Source organism: Sinocyclocheilus grahami, unplaced genomic scaffold (assembly GCF_001515645.1).
Source record: "Sinocyclocheilus grahami isolate Dianchi unplaced genomic scaffold, SAMN03320097.WGS_v1.1 scaffold106.1, whole genome shotgun sequence".
NCBI classification, from domain to species: Eukaryota; Metazoa; Chordata; class Actinopteri; order Cypriniformes; family Cyprinidae; genus Sinocyclocheilus; species Sinocyclocheilus grahami.
Genome location: NW_015505285.1, coordinates 3,635,956 through 3,648,596, shown reverse-complemented (window position 1 = coordinate 3,648,596; position 12,641 = coordinate 3,635,956). Strand labels below are relative to the sequence as shown.

The 12,641-nt window shown below is 37.5% G+C and overlaps 3 protein-coding genes across 3 annotated transcripts in view; 1 reads left to right on the top strand and 2 right to left on the bottom strand.

Annotated features, from left to right (window-relative positions):
* LOC107588675 (cyclic GMP-AMP synthase-like) overlaps positions 1-6,514 on the top strand; it is a 9,164-nt gene extending 2,650 nt beyond the window's left edge. Inside the window, exons 2-5 of the mRNA XM_016276879.1 lie at positions 1,943-2,165; positions 5,559-5,828; positions 5,903-6,002; positions 6,172-6,514. Coding sequence (XP_016132365.1) covers positions 1,943-2,165; positions 5,559-5,828; positions 5,903-6,002; positions 6,172-6,511 — 933 coding nt within the window. The 3' untranslated portion in view covers positions 6,512-6,514. The remainder of the gene's footprint in view (positions 1-1,942; positions 2,166-5,558; positions 5,829-5,902; positions 6,003-6,171) is intronic.
* Positions 6,515-6,547: 33 nt separating this feature from the next.
* Positions 6,548-9,338, bottom strand: LOC107588709 (probable ATP-dependent RNA helicase DDX43). The gene is made up of 5 exons (XM_016276921.1): positions 9,176-9,338; positions 8,746-8,884; positions 8,552-8,639; positions 7,105-7,265; positions 6,548-6,891 (listed from the first exon to the last, which is right to left on the bottom strand). Exons 1-4 carry the CDS (start codon positions 9,336-9,338, stop codon positions 7,116-7,118), a joined length of 540 nt encoding a protein of 179 aa, XP_016132407.1. The 3' UTR covers positions 6,548-6,891; positions 7,105-7,115.
* A 1,666-nt stretch (positions 9,339-11,004) lies between these two features.
* Positions 11,005-12,641, bottom strand: part of LOC107588708 (probable ATP-dependent RNA helicase DDX53) — a 17,210-nt gene continuing 15,573 nt past the window's right edge. The window contains exons 13-16 of the mRNA XM_016276920.1: positions 12,121-12,230; positions 11,691-11,829; positions 11,502-11,584; positions 11,005-11,048 (exon numbers count right to left, since the gene is read on the bottom strand). Of these exons, the coding sequence (XP_016132406.1) occupies positions 11,005-11,048; positions 11,502-11,584; positions 11,691-11,829; positions 12,121-12,230 (376 nt within the window). The remainder of the gene's footprint in view (positions 11,049-11,501; positions 11,585-11,690; positions 11,830-12,120; positions 12,231-12,641) is intronic.

Genomic DNA, 12,641 nt, shown 5'->3' with positions numbered 1-12,641 from the left:
ATACTGTTTTATAATGTACTACAATACTGAAGTGCAGATAATTGCCACTATTTGCAACAAGTAGTATACTTGATAGTAGAAATCCTGCTATTTTAACATAGTGTAAATAGGTATTTGCACTTAGTGTAAATAGCATATTGCTAAAAATACTGCTATTTTCACTTAGTGTAAATAGAATCCATTGCTAATACGAGATTTGAAAAGGGAGGAAAAAAAGTTCGGCAAAAGATGGGATCGAACCCGGGTCGAATGCGTCAAAAAGCCAACAACATGCGCTTATCCATCTGTGCCACTGGAGCTGATGATTTACAGACACTTTTAACTAAACGTAAATAGACACCCCGTATTTTTATTCCATAGTAAGGGCAATTCATACAATACATTTAAACTGAGCTACTTTAATACCATCTCCGAACTTTCTACCACTACTCTGCTGTTATTCGGCTGGTTCTTCCTGTATATGTTGATTGACAGATGTCTCGTCCAGTCAGCGGTGAGTAATCCCAAACCAATGGCGCTGTCTCAAACTATACCTACCTCTTCCGGTTTGTCTGTTTTGTTGTTGTGTTTTCTGACTTGTTAGTTTGTTTTCGGATTTGTCGTTGTGTTTTCTGACTTGTTATTTTGTTTTCGAATTTGTCATTGTGTTTTCTGACTTGTTATAATGTTTTCTGAATTGTTGTTGTGCTTTCTGAATTATTTTGTTTTTTAGACTTGCATTTGCGTTTGTAATTTGTTATTTTGTTTTCAGAATTGTGATTTGCTTTGCACTTCTCGGCCATCGTATTTTGTTCATTTTTATTTTCCTGACCGTTAAACGAAGCTCATTAGTCGATCGTTAACCATTAAGATTAGAATGTCCTTTTTTTTTGGTTTTATACAGGGCTGTAAACAAGAACATGAGGATTCAATCGTCGCATCATGCACCTGCAGCACTTCTGTGAAAGGAAAAAAACAGAAATTAAGTCTATAAAGGGAATAAAATAAATAGGATCACACAACATATATAATAGGCTATAATATAATTAACAGATTAACAAAAGGGAAAAAAACACTGCAACAAGTATAGGCTACGCTCGTTTTTGTAACACTCTTAATGCATTTTATGTCTTTTCTTTATATCTTTATTTGATTTAATCCATCTGATCACACAGGCGCCTCACACACACACACACAAACATTAGTTCTACCGTTGCCTGACATTTCAGCCATTCATTATCAAACTAAAATCTTTGTTATTGTCAACCAAACATAAAAGTTACACTGTTTATTTTAAAAGGTCCTCTGTAAAATCAGCGTGCAGCGCCCAAACAAAAATGTTTTGCACATGTGAAGGACTTTACACGATATTAGAACATGAGTGAAGTATAAAGCCATGTTTAGGCTACATCAACATAGGCTATCAACATAGGATCATTCGTACGATGAGATTGGCGGCATACGAATGTTTCATGAATCACACGTGAACTCTGTCGCACGGATCTGTGCTCGTTTCTACATTAGATTGATAAATGAGGCCCAATATCTATAACAGGACATACCTACATCAATCAGAGCATGTCCAAACAAAGATAATACTCGGTGAGATTAGATTAGAAACAGGCCAGAAAACGCTTGCATTTTCACAGATGCCTGTCATATGTGAAAAATCAAGCATTTTCTGGCTTGTTTAACACTTTTGTTATTTTTTCAGGACATGGCTCTGAACGTCCGAGTTAATTAAATCACTGTTCAAAATTACAACATATGATAAATGCATGCAGGCATATCCAATTATTCCATGAGAGAAGTAAAATAATATTCATGTTTGGACACGTTTGTGGAACATTACAATTATATAGCCGATTAGGCCTATATGGTCTTGACATTTCTAATCACCATGCCAACGCTCATAAAAGAGCTTTAGTTCAAAGCAACCAACATCTGCTCTGTCACATTTTAGATTTGTGAACCAGATGAATTTGATGTGATGATGACTATTCCTGTGGAGCGAGTAGACATTCAGGAGTTTGATGAGGCCGGAGCATTTTACAGTATTGCATTGAAACGACATACGAAAAGACATCCTCTGGACAGATTCCTAAATGAAGACAAGACCATTCAGGCCAGTGAAATGCTGAGTGAATTCAGAGATGCCGTCAAGAAGGCTGTGGAGAAACTTCCATGTAAGTCCAAATAAACAAGTATTTATTTGTTGTTGTAAATCTTTTAATGCTCTCATAATATATGATGTTTAATTTAAGCTTAAACGTTTTAATCCGTATATTTTGAAATATAATTTTTAATATTTTGAACATTTTACACTTATCTAGCTCCAATTCTTTGTTGGATTTGAACTGTTGGAACCAGCCTTTAAATTAAAAAGCTTGCAGCAATTTCGACCATTTACAGACACGAATATAAGCGTAAATTGTAAATCAAGTTGGGGGAAACAACTCTTTAGCGCATTAATCAACAATAAATCAAACATCTGAACACAACAATATGCCCACAAGCAGGGCACAAGCACCCCCCCCCCCCCCTGAATTATTTAGAGAAACAGCCACTTTAAATGCTATGGAGAAAGTCAAACAGTATCTAAAAAAAGCAAATGACTAAAAAGATTGATGAAAAGAGTATGGTCGTGGGAACTAGGGGTGCTGTGGGTGCTCCAGCCCCCGCCACAGGGCCAGGTCTGAGATTCCCCTTGCGCCCCTCAATCATCCCCAAGATACTTACTTTTTGTGATAGTTTTGTGATTAATTATACATTAAACTGACCAGAAATATATAGTGCGGTTGCATTTTCCCACGTCCCTACATCTCCCCCTCACACTGACAGAAATGTGACTTTCTGTGTGACTTTCACTGACATTTCGATATTACCTTACTTTTAGATTCTGACTTGTAAAAACCATTCACGTCCTCGTCCTTTTTATGAGCCGTTTTCCAAAGCTTTCTCGCTTCTCAGGATGGTCACATAAGCACAGATCTTTAATTGCACTCTAGTCTCGTCAAACGCGCTCAAACCACTGTAATTATTAACTACGCACTTCAAACGTTTTGGGCAAGTACACTCAAAAATATGACTCTGGCTGAACATGATTCAATCATGGACAGTGGTTCCACGTGTTTGTACCATGTTAATTGGACATGAATAAATCAAGTTATTAGGACATGTCTACTTTTAGTTGAGTTTACTCAGTTTGCTTTAGTTCATCCTACATGAAATATCTGAGTAGAGATAATATGTTTACATCATGTAGAACCACTGTCCATGCAAGTTCAGCCAAAGTGTTATGAAAACATTAGCAAGTAAGATATAACTTTTCTTTACACATATGATGTTAAGTTGTTGGCAGTTTAAGGATGGTACTATGTGTACATCATGCACTAGCACTCTCACTGGTGTCGCTTTTTTAAATTTAAGTATTTTAGACTTTTTTTTTTAAGCAGGTCCTCAACCCAACCACATGCTCCACGCTTCACCACAATGGTAACTCGCACAAAATACACCAATAGAAAGTCTTTTAAAATGGCCACATAATAGAGCATTAGACATGAAAAAGTCTCCCTATTATCACATCATCTTTATTTCAACATTTTCTCTCCCCATATCCAGTCCTGTGCAAAGCATGATGGAAAGTGTAAAACTTATTTTGAGGTACTTGATTGAAACATGTTCTTTCAAAATGGAAACATCAAGTTAAGCCAAAAAGCAACCATTTCAAGATGCAGTCATGTTTGAATGACAAACTTGATATATGGTGTTAAATCAAAATGAACTGTTTAAATAAAGAGAACAGCATCAAAAAATCTTTTTTTGTGTGTGTAGGCTACCATATTATGTCAAAATATTTTAATTAGACTGAATTTGTATTTAACCTGATCACGTTTAATAAAAATACATTTGAAGTTCAATTATAATGCTGCATGTCCACAATATTTCAAACAACAAACAAATTATACAGCGAGCAAAGAACATTACATTATCAAAGAATATTAGTGAATTCAGTCTAGCGTGAGTTTAAGCACTCTAAAAAAAAGCTCCAGTTATAATCAGTGATGTTGTCTGCAGTGTATGATGAATTAATCTCTTATTTACATCGCATGTACATCTGCACTTGTTTCTGATGAGAGAATTTGCCAAAGTGCACTGACCAAAACTTTGGAGTATCAGCGATGTTAATATTTAGTAAAATCCCCTTAAATAATAGAAACATTAAAGAAAAAATTATTGAACTAAAATCACAAAAACACAAATATACAGTATATTGGTTCACATATAACGGTCTTCATTCATTTGTATGTTAATCTATGAGTTTAGGCTGTGTTTAATACTAGAATTTTGTCAAAAATCCCCCACCATGGCCCCACCCCCAGATAAAATGTTCCTGTGGCTATGGAAAAGAGGAGAAAACAGTCTTGAACCAATACTAACATATATTAAAATCTTTTTAAACTACTAATTTATTGTAAGCTTATTTATTGTGTAAAATTTAGTCAAACTTGTTGTAGAATTTATATTAGATAATCTGTTAAGGGAATAGATTTTTCCCTATAGATTTATATTACAACTGTGCATGTTGTAGCTATTGGTTCTAAATGTGCAGGCGGTTGTTTCTTCATAACAAATGCTATATGGATTAATTAAAAAAGTTATTATTGGCATGGTAATGATTAATAGGCTAATCTTATTATAACAAATGCTACTGTTAAGAACTATGGTATATGGCCTTCAGATATTCTGTCAAACTATAGCTTATAAGTGCCTAAATAATATAAAATACATTACATATATATATCCTAAACAATAATTGTTAACTATGATGTTACATTATTGCACCAACGTTGCATAGATAATAGCACAAAAGACCATTTCACAAAAAATAAATAAGCAAACAAACAAATAAATAACCCTTATGAGTGAGCATTACAAGGGACTTTACTCCCCCCACCCCCACAAGGTTTTCAGCACCGTAACGTGACGTATCTGTGGAATGTTCCCCGTTTGCGATTAACCCATAATGAATTTTCATTGTCGATTATCTCTTAGTCCTTGTAGCCCGAGAAATATTCCTTTTATAGATATTTAAGAAAAATAAGAACAACAGAAACATTCATAAACATTTATTCTTAGTGTTACGGGATGAGGAAAAAAAATGAAACTAGTGGAAGTGGAAATGTTGCCATTTTCAAAACTATATGGCACGTTTCAGTTGAATCAGTAAATAGTTACTTGTGATTCACAACACACCAACTCTTTCCCACCAGCTCTAAACCAAAAGGCTACAACCATTTAAGCATTCTGGGGCCGGTTGCATAAACTGTTTAGACTAGTCTTAAAAAGTTAGTCTATTTTTTTCCCCTCAAGACCGGTCCCCTCATAACTTTTTTAATTCAGTTATGAAAAGGTAGATTGGTCTTATTTGTATTGAAAAAGTAAGACTGATAACCCCTTGGCAACTGCTAGTTGGTCAAACTAGTTCATGGTGTTGTTGCCATGAACTTAGCCAGTCAGTTAACATGGTGGCTAAGTTTATGCAACCCATAATATTTATATTTTTTTGCATTCTGTAGACCAAATTGAGATGCAGCGAAAAAAGCCGAAATGCCCTGCAGTGACGCTGAAAGTAAAAATGGAAGAAAACGGAAAGACTATTTCTGTAGACTTCGTTCTTGGTCTTAAGGTTCATCGTGCAAGCTGGCCAGACTTTACAAAAGATGGCTTCAAAATAGAAAACTGGCTTGGTAAAAAGGAGAAAGCTAATATGAAGCATCAACCATTCTACCTGGTGCCTAAATATGAGGGAAAGGGAAACACAGAGCATGATGGAGTTGTTGCAAAAGGTATAGTGTTTATCATCATCATTAGTTATTCGTTTTGTTTTATATGAACCAAGATACTGTGGCCCTTTTCACAGATGCCTGGCGAATTTCTTTTTCACACGTCGAAAAAGAAATCCTGAAAAAGCATGGCCACTCCAAGACATGCTGTGAAGACGTTGGACAGAAATGTTGCCGGTAATTATTATTCTGTTCCTCTTGTGCCAAGCTTTGATGCTGGTAAAATTTAAGTGCAAAAACTGTCTGTTGTGATGGTGCTACATTGTTTGCATTAATACAATGGTGTTCACTAAATCCGCAACATTTACAATAAAATAAATAACTGAACTTTGCTCTACTTCTACAGGAAGGAGTGTCTAAAGCTCCTGAAGTATCTTCTTCAACAGCTCAAAGAGGACGACTCCAAATCCAATAAGTTGTCCAGCTTCTGCTCCTATCATGCAAAGACCACCCTTCTCCATGCTTGTGCCACAAGGGGAAATGACAACGAGTGGGCATACAGTCAGCTGGCCGACTGCTTCCAGCAGCTTTTGGAAGACTTTGTGAAACACCTGAGAAATCGTCATCTCCCTAACTTTTTCATTCCATCCCATAATCTCTTACATCAAGCCTCTCCGAGTAGCTGTGATTTCCTGGCAAATGCAATTGAAATTCAGCGCAATAACAACTTTCCTATATTCAATTAATTCTGATTTTCAGTATATTTGTATGTTTTGTTCTTTCATATTGATAGTCAACTGTTGCTTAATACCATTAAATAATACATATTCCAAATAGTGTTATAGGCTTTTATTTGATATGCATTCAGCTGAACAAGATTGTTGCATCATCTACAACTGGAGGCATTTTACCTCACATCAATGTAGGATAACAATAAAAAAAATACTGAACTGGGGGAAAAACAATTATATTAAAGAAATATTATGCATGCAAAATGAATCAGAGTTTCTTAAACATAACAAAACTTAAATGGTCAGTTACAAGGACTTCACAGGCTCTCTACAAATGAGAAGATCAACACTTTAAAAGCGTATGAATGAACTCCAGTGAGTATAGTGAGATCAACCTGAAAGATACATTTAAAGATTAACACTACTGCTGGTACAACAGATACAAATGCTTAAAAGCACACATTTGGTTAGGAAATATCTTGTAAACACTGAACAATTTTGGTTGAATGATGGTTTAAATAATCTTAAAAATTTATTGTGAAATAAAACATTTTCTTCATACTGATGTTACTTGAAGCAGCAAGATAAATTAATGCAACAAATACTACCTTTCAATCGATCAGAACCACCGATCTGAGCCTCCTCTAAAACTACCTCTCCGTCCTCCCCCTCCTCCTCCTCCTCCTCTGCCTCTGGGCGCAAACATTGCTTTCTCCCTCTGGTGCTTTTCATAACGTTCAGCCATCAGTACCAGTTCTTCTGGTACATCCTAAAGAAAGGAAAGATGCTTCCCTTTATCCAGATTCTCCATTAGCATGTTGTATACATATATAGTAAACACACTAAAGACAATCTCAACAGAATTAAGCATTCTCTCTCTATTCTATATATATACGTAACAAAAAGTCATTTGTTTTACAGTTAAATTTGTTTTAAGACCTTTTTTTACTGAGGCTTTTGAAACTTAACCAAAAGATCAGATCTGATCAGGTGGTAGGGTAAGGAATAAATCCCCGTTCACACCAAGAACGATAACTATAAAGATAACGATATTAGCGTCCACACCAGCGAACGATATTGTCTGTTTTTTTCTAAGCGCACATGCGTCTGCCGCTTTAAATTCTTGAGCTCGTTATAGCAGGATGGATTCTGATTGTCTGTCAGTGTTTTATTGTTCATCAGCTGGAACAAAAATCATTTTGAAAGTGATCACAACGATATCGTTCCTCTGTATCGTTATAATTGTGGTGTGAACCATGCTATTTTTTAATAGAGAACGATTTTTAGAACTATATCTTTATCGTTATCTTTATAGTTCTCGTGCTTGGTGTGAACGGGCCTCAAGAGATTTCACTTTCATCCAAACTAAACGCTTGACAAATAAATCTTTGAATCCAAACTTTGCAATGAACAGTTGTTTTTCCATACAAATGATACTTGTATTAAGCAAAAACTGGACACACTGATCCCAAAGATGAAACATTTTCATTTTAAACTAGCTTTTGTTTGAAACTCTGTTAACTATAATGTAAGGATGCAAAAATATCAACGTGAATTTGGAAAGTCTGAATAGAAAATAAAGTTTCGACTTGCACTAAATAATATGTACAATGGAAAATACTTTTTTTTTTTAAATCTGCAGTACACAAAGTAGGGGCCCATGATACTTTGACTCACTCATTGTCTTAAATATATTGAACTATTTTAATTATTGGATTGATACTGATGACATCAAGAAGTCTCTTTCATCAGATAACGATATGACCATGGATATATCGTGCATCCCTACTAAAGCATTTTTTGTCTAGATTCTCCATGAGATTCACACAATACATACAAAGAGAGATGTGTCCCAACTGCAAGGGGTTAACTAAAATGGTGACAGACATTTCGGTACATCCCTATTTTCATACCATACACATGTAACTTGCATGCTTACAAACAACCACGCCTCAGATTTCTAACTAGTCAGTCAGAAGTTGAGGATTTGTGCTCTTTACATAGCAGAGTTCAACAAACATAATGAAAGGAGTGGATGCCTGCAGGTGTGTTTACCTGACCAGATCGCTCCAGGATGGTGATCAGCTCAGAAGCTACTCTCCAGTCCTCTCTTGTTACCAGGGTTATAGATGCACCGGACCTCCTGAGTAAAGACATGGACTCATTTACATAATGATCCTGAATGGTTGCATAATCACACTTCTTACTGTAACTGTCATTTCAGTCACACTTTTCACTGCTTCACTCACCCTGCTCGACCTGTTCTCCCAACACGGTGCACATACTCCTCCACATTCCGAGGGAAGTCATAGTTGAAAACATGCGTGATGTCATGAACGTCTAGTCCACGTGAGGCCAGGTCAGTCGCCACCAGAATGCGCACGCGACCTTTGACAGCAGCCACGGATAGGCAGATGAAAATCTCACAGATCAATTTCAATTACAATCTTAAGGGGCTCAGTACAACCGCTGACTACACCGAAAGTAGTCGTAGTTGTAAAGTATGCATTTTATGCACCACTAGCCAAACAGTGTTTGTTTGAGTAGCTGGAAAACAACATTGACTAAATTGACTGAGTTTGGAATGACTTGTTTGTCTAAAGGAAAATGGGGTCAGCAGTTTTACAATTCTGGTGTTGTTGGTGTCTCAGAAATTCTATTTACTGATTACTAACATACCATCTCTAAAGTCCTGCAGTGCCTCTTCTCTGTCACACTGCTCGCGGTCTCCATGCAGAGATTGAACCGCTACACCCTGCAGACACAGGTCACTGGAGAGGTCATCAGCTCTATGCAACAGCAGGAAAGAGAAATCACAGTGAGAATCTGATGACTTAGACATTCTTAAAGGGGTCATATGACGTTGCTAAATAGAACATTATGTTGTGTATTTTGGTGTTAAAAAAACAAATTATTTTACACAATGCACATTATTGTTGCTCCTGTATGCCTCGTCTTCCTGAAACGCGTCAATTTTTACAAAGCTCATCGTTCTGAAAAGCGAGATGTACGCTGATTGGCCAGCTATCCAGTGCGTTGTGATTGGCTGAATACCTCAAGCGTGTGACGGAAATGTTACGCCCCTTATCAAACTGTGATGCGGTGTCCTGGAGTGACGAGACAAAACCAATAAAACCCGAGGCATTTGTTGCATCCAGTGGGGACATAATTACTGATTATAATGACTTATACTGTCTTTTTACGCATTGCGCTGCGTATCACGCCACGTAAACATAAAACCATGTCTGCATTTGTGATCGGAGAAACGACAAACGCCACTCTACACTGCCCAAAACTCGCGTTTGAATCATCAGTGGCAAATTCTTTAAATACGAAAACGTACTTGCAGGCTGAGTCAGAATCGCCAGACTGTCCTTGCAAAGTTGGAATTGCCCCACTTTATAGAAACAGCCTTTGTGCACAGAAGCATTGTAGGCTACTCGCCCAGGTTCAGGAAACAGTCCTCCGTAAAATGCACTGCACACATCTGAATATTTGGGTTGAACTGTTCTGGAACAGTGTTGTAAATACAACTTAACCACTGATTTCTAGTTGTGTCCTCTTTTGGAAGACCAAACAAAGTAGTTTTGCTTTCACAATGAAACACACAGCGTCTCCACGACATGGCAGCGGCGGTGGCAGCAACAATAAAGTTACGCCTTCTTACTTTGCATGAACATTTGGGCAGTGTTATGCAAATATTCCCACACAGTGACTTGGACATTTTTTTTTTTTTAATAGTCTTAGTTCTTATTTAACTTTTACTTAGCCTATTTAATATAATTTAATTATGTCCAGTTTAGTTTCTTTGTAGTCCTGTGTTCTGTGTTTTTTGTCTATGTAGCACCTTGGTCCTGGAGAAACGCTGTCTCGTTTCACTGTATACTAACTGTATAGAGCTGGAATGAAAATAAAGCTACTCTGACTCTGACATGTGGGGGCGTGTTTGAACAAGGCGTTTTAGGAGGGCATGGACAAGTCTTAACTTTTATAAAGAATATCTCTTTGGATTTGAGACTATGACCCCTTTAACTTTTTTTGAATTTTGTTAGGGTTTTTTTTTTTTTTTTTTTTTTTAAATGGTTTTAGGATGAACGATCCTCAAGCAGCACCTTCAGAGTAGAATAACTATTAAAAGTATCCACATTACATTAGGCTCTTGCAGAATTTAATACAATTATGGAAATGCCAAATCAAGATCAAACACTAAAACACTAAATCAGGCTGAAAGTGTAATAAATAACCTGTTCCAAAGTGAGCGTTTGGTTTTAATGTTTGCACAACTGTTGAACTGTTGAATAAGGTGCCAGTATTACAGGGGTGTGGGGGGAGGAAAGTATGGCCACATTAAATGGCCACTCCCTCTGGCATTGGATAAATGCCAAGTTTCATTTTTAGAAAAGAGCAGCATTTCCCCGCAACACCTTTCTCAAGCACACAAACGGATGGGCACAGACTGATTACCACATCAAGTGATCATAATAGAAATTATATTATGCAATATCATTTCAGTAGAACATGAAAGTGTGCTTGCAGAAATTCCTCCCATATCCTGTTTCGTGGAATTAAAAAAATGGTTATTCTCATTTAAGTTTCAAGGCTTTATTACGTGGTCAAAAACAGACATAGGTCAGACAATGGCAAACAGGTATATTGATGGCAAGGCAAGAGGGATAAAGGGATAATCAAGGCAAAGGTCCAGGCAGGGGCGAACAGTATCCAATTGGGCGAGACTCGAGGGATAATCCAGGTACACAGCCAGTGATCAGAACAAGGAGAAACAGACAAGGCAAGACGAAGAAAACAAGGAAAACAAGACACCAGGCTCGGTAATGCAGCTATCGCTAGATGAGTGATAAACGCAGAACAATACACGGCAATCTGAACAGGAACTGAGAGAGTGTTAAATAGAGTGAGTAATGGCTCTCAGGTGAGCGTGTGATTAGTGACGGCTGTGTGATCAGTGAATTCAGCTGTGTAAGTGCAATGGATGATGGGAACTGACCAGATCGCTCCAGGATGGTGATCAGCTCAGAAGCTACTCTCCAGTCCTCTCTTGTTACCAGGGTTATAGATGCACCGGACCTCCTGAGTAAAGACATGGACTCATTTACATAATGATCCTGAATGGTTGCATAATCACACTTCTTACTGTAACTGTCATTTCAGTCACACTTTTCACTGCTTCACTCACCCTGCTCGACCTGTTCTCCCAACACGGTGCACATACTCCTCCACATTCCGAGGGAAGTCATAGTTGAAAACATGCGTGATGTCATGAACGTCTAGTCCACGTGAGGCCAGGTCAGTCGCCACCAGAATGCGCACGCGACCTTTGACAGCAGCCACGGATAGGCAGATGAAAATCTCACAGATCAATTTCAATTACAATCTTAAGGGGCTCAGTACAACCGCTGACTACACCGAAAGTAGTCGTAGTTGTAAAGTATGCATTTTATGCACCACTAGCCAAACAGTGTTTGTTTGAGTAGCTGGAAAACAACATTGACTAAATTGACTGAGTTTGGAATGACTTGTTTGTCTAAAGGAAAATGGGGTCAGCAGTTTTACAATTCTGGTGTTGTTGGTGTCTCAGAAATTCTATTTACTGATTACTAACATACCATCTCTAAAGTCCTGCAGTGCCTCTTCTCTGTCACACTGCTCGCGGTCTCCATGCAGAGATTGAACCGCTACACCCTGCAGACACAGGTCACTGGAGAGGTCATCAGCTCTATGCAACAGCAGGAAAGAGAAATCACAGTGAGAATCTGATGACTTAGACATTCTTAAAGGGGTCATATGACGTTGCTAAATAGAACATTATGTTGTGTATTTTGGTGTTAAAAAAACAAATTATTTTACACAATGCACATTATTGTTGCTCCTGTATGCCTCGTCTTCCTGAAACGCGTCAATTTTTACAAAGCTCATCGTTCTGAAAAGCGAGATGTACGCTGATTGGCCAGCTATCCAGTGCGTTGTGATTGGCTGAATACCTCAAGCGTGTGACGGAAATGTTACGCCCCTTATCAAACTGTGATGCAGTTTTGCTTCATGGTTTTACATTCGATCCAACACAGTTTGGTATACAGTAATGTAATGTAGTCAGGGTCAGTTTTTTTTTTTTTTTTTTTAAATGGTT

What these genes read in the sequence shown, in the direction of transcription:
- LOC107588709 (XM_016276921.1), bottom strand. Translation starts at nt 9,338, where the DNA reads ATGTCTAAGTCATCAGATTCTCACTGTGATTTCTCTTTCCTGCTGTTG. An exon ending in GGGAGAACAGGTCGAGCAGG is followed by an intron (nt 8,640 to 8,745) that starts GTGAGTGAAGCA and finishes GTCTTTACTCAG; the next exon opens with GAGGTCCGGTGCATCTATAA. An exon ending in TCCTGGAGCGATCTGGTCAG is followed by an intron (nt 7,266 to 8,551) that starts GTAAACACACCT and finishes TCCTTTCTTTAG; the next exon opens with GATGTACCAGAAGAACTGGT.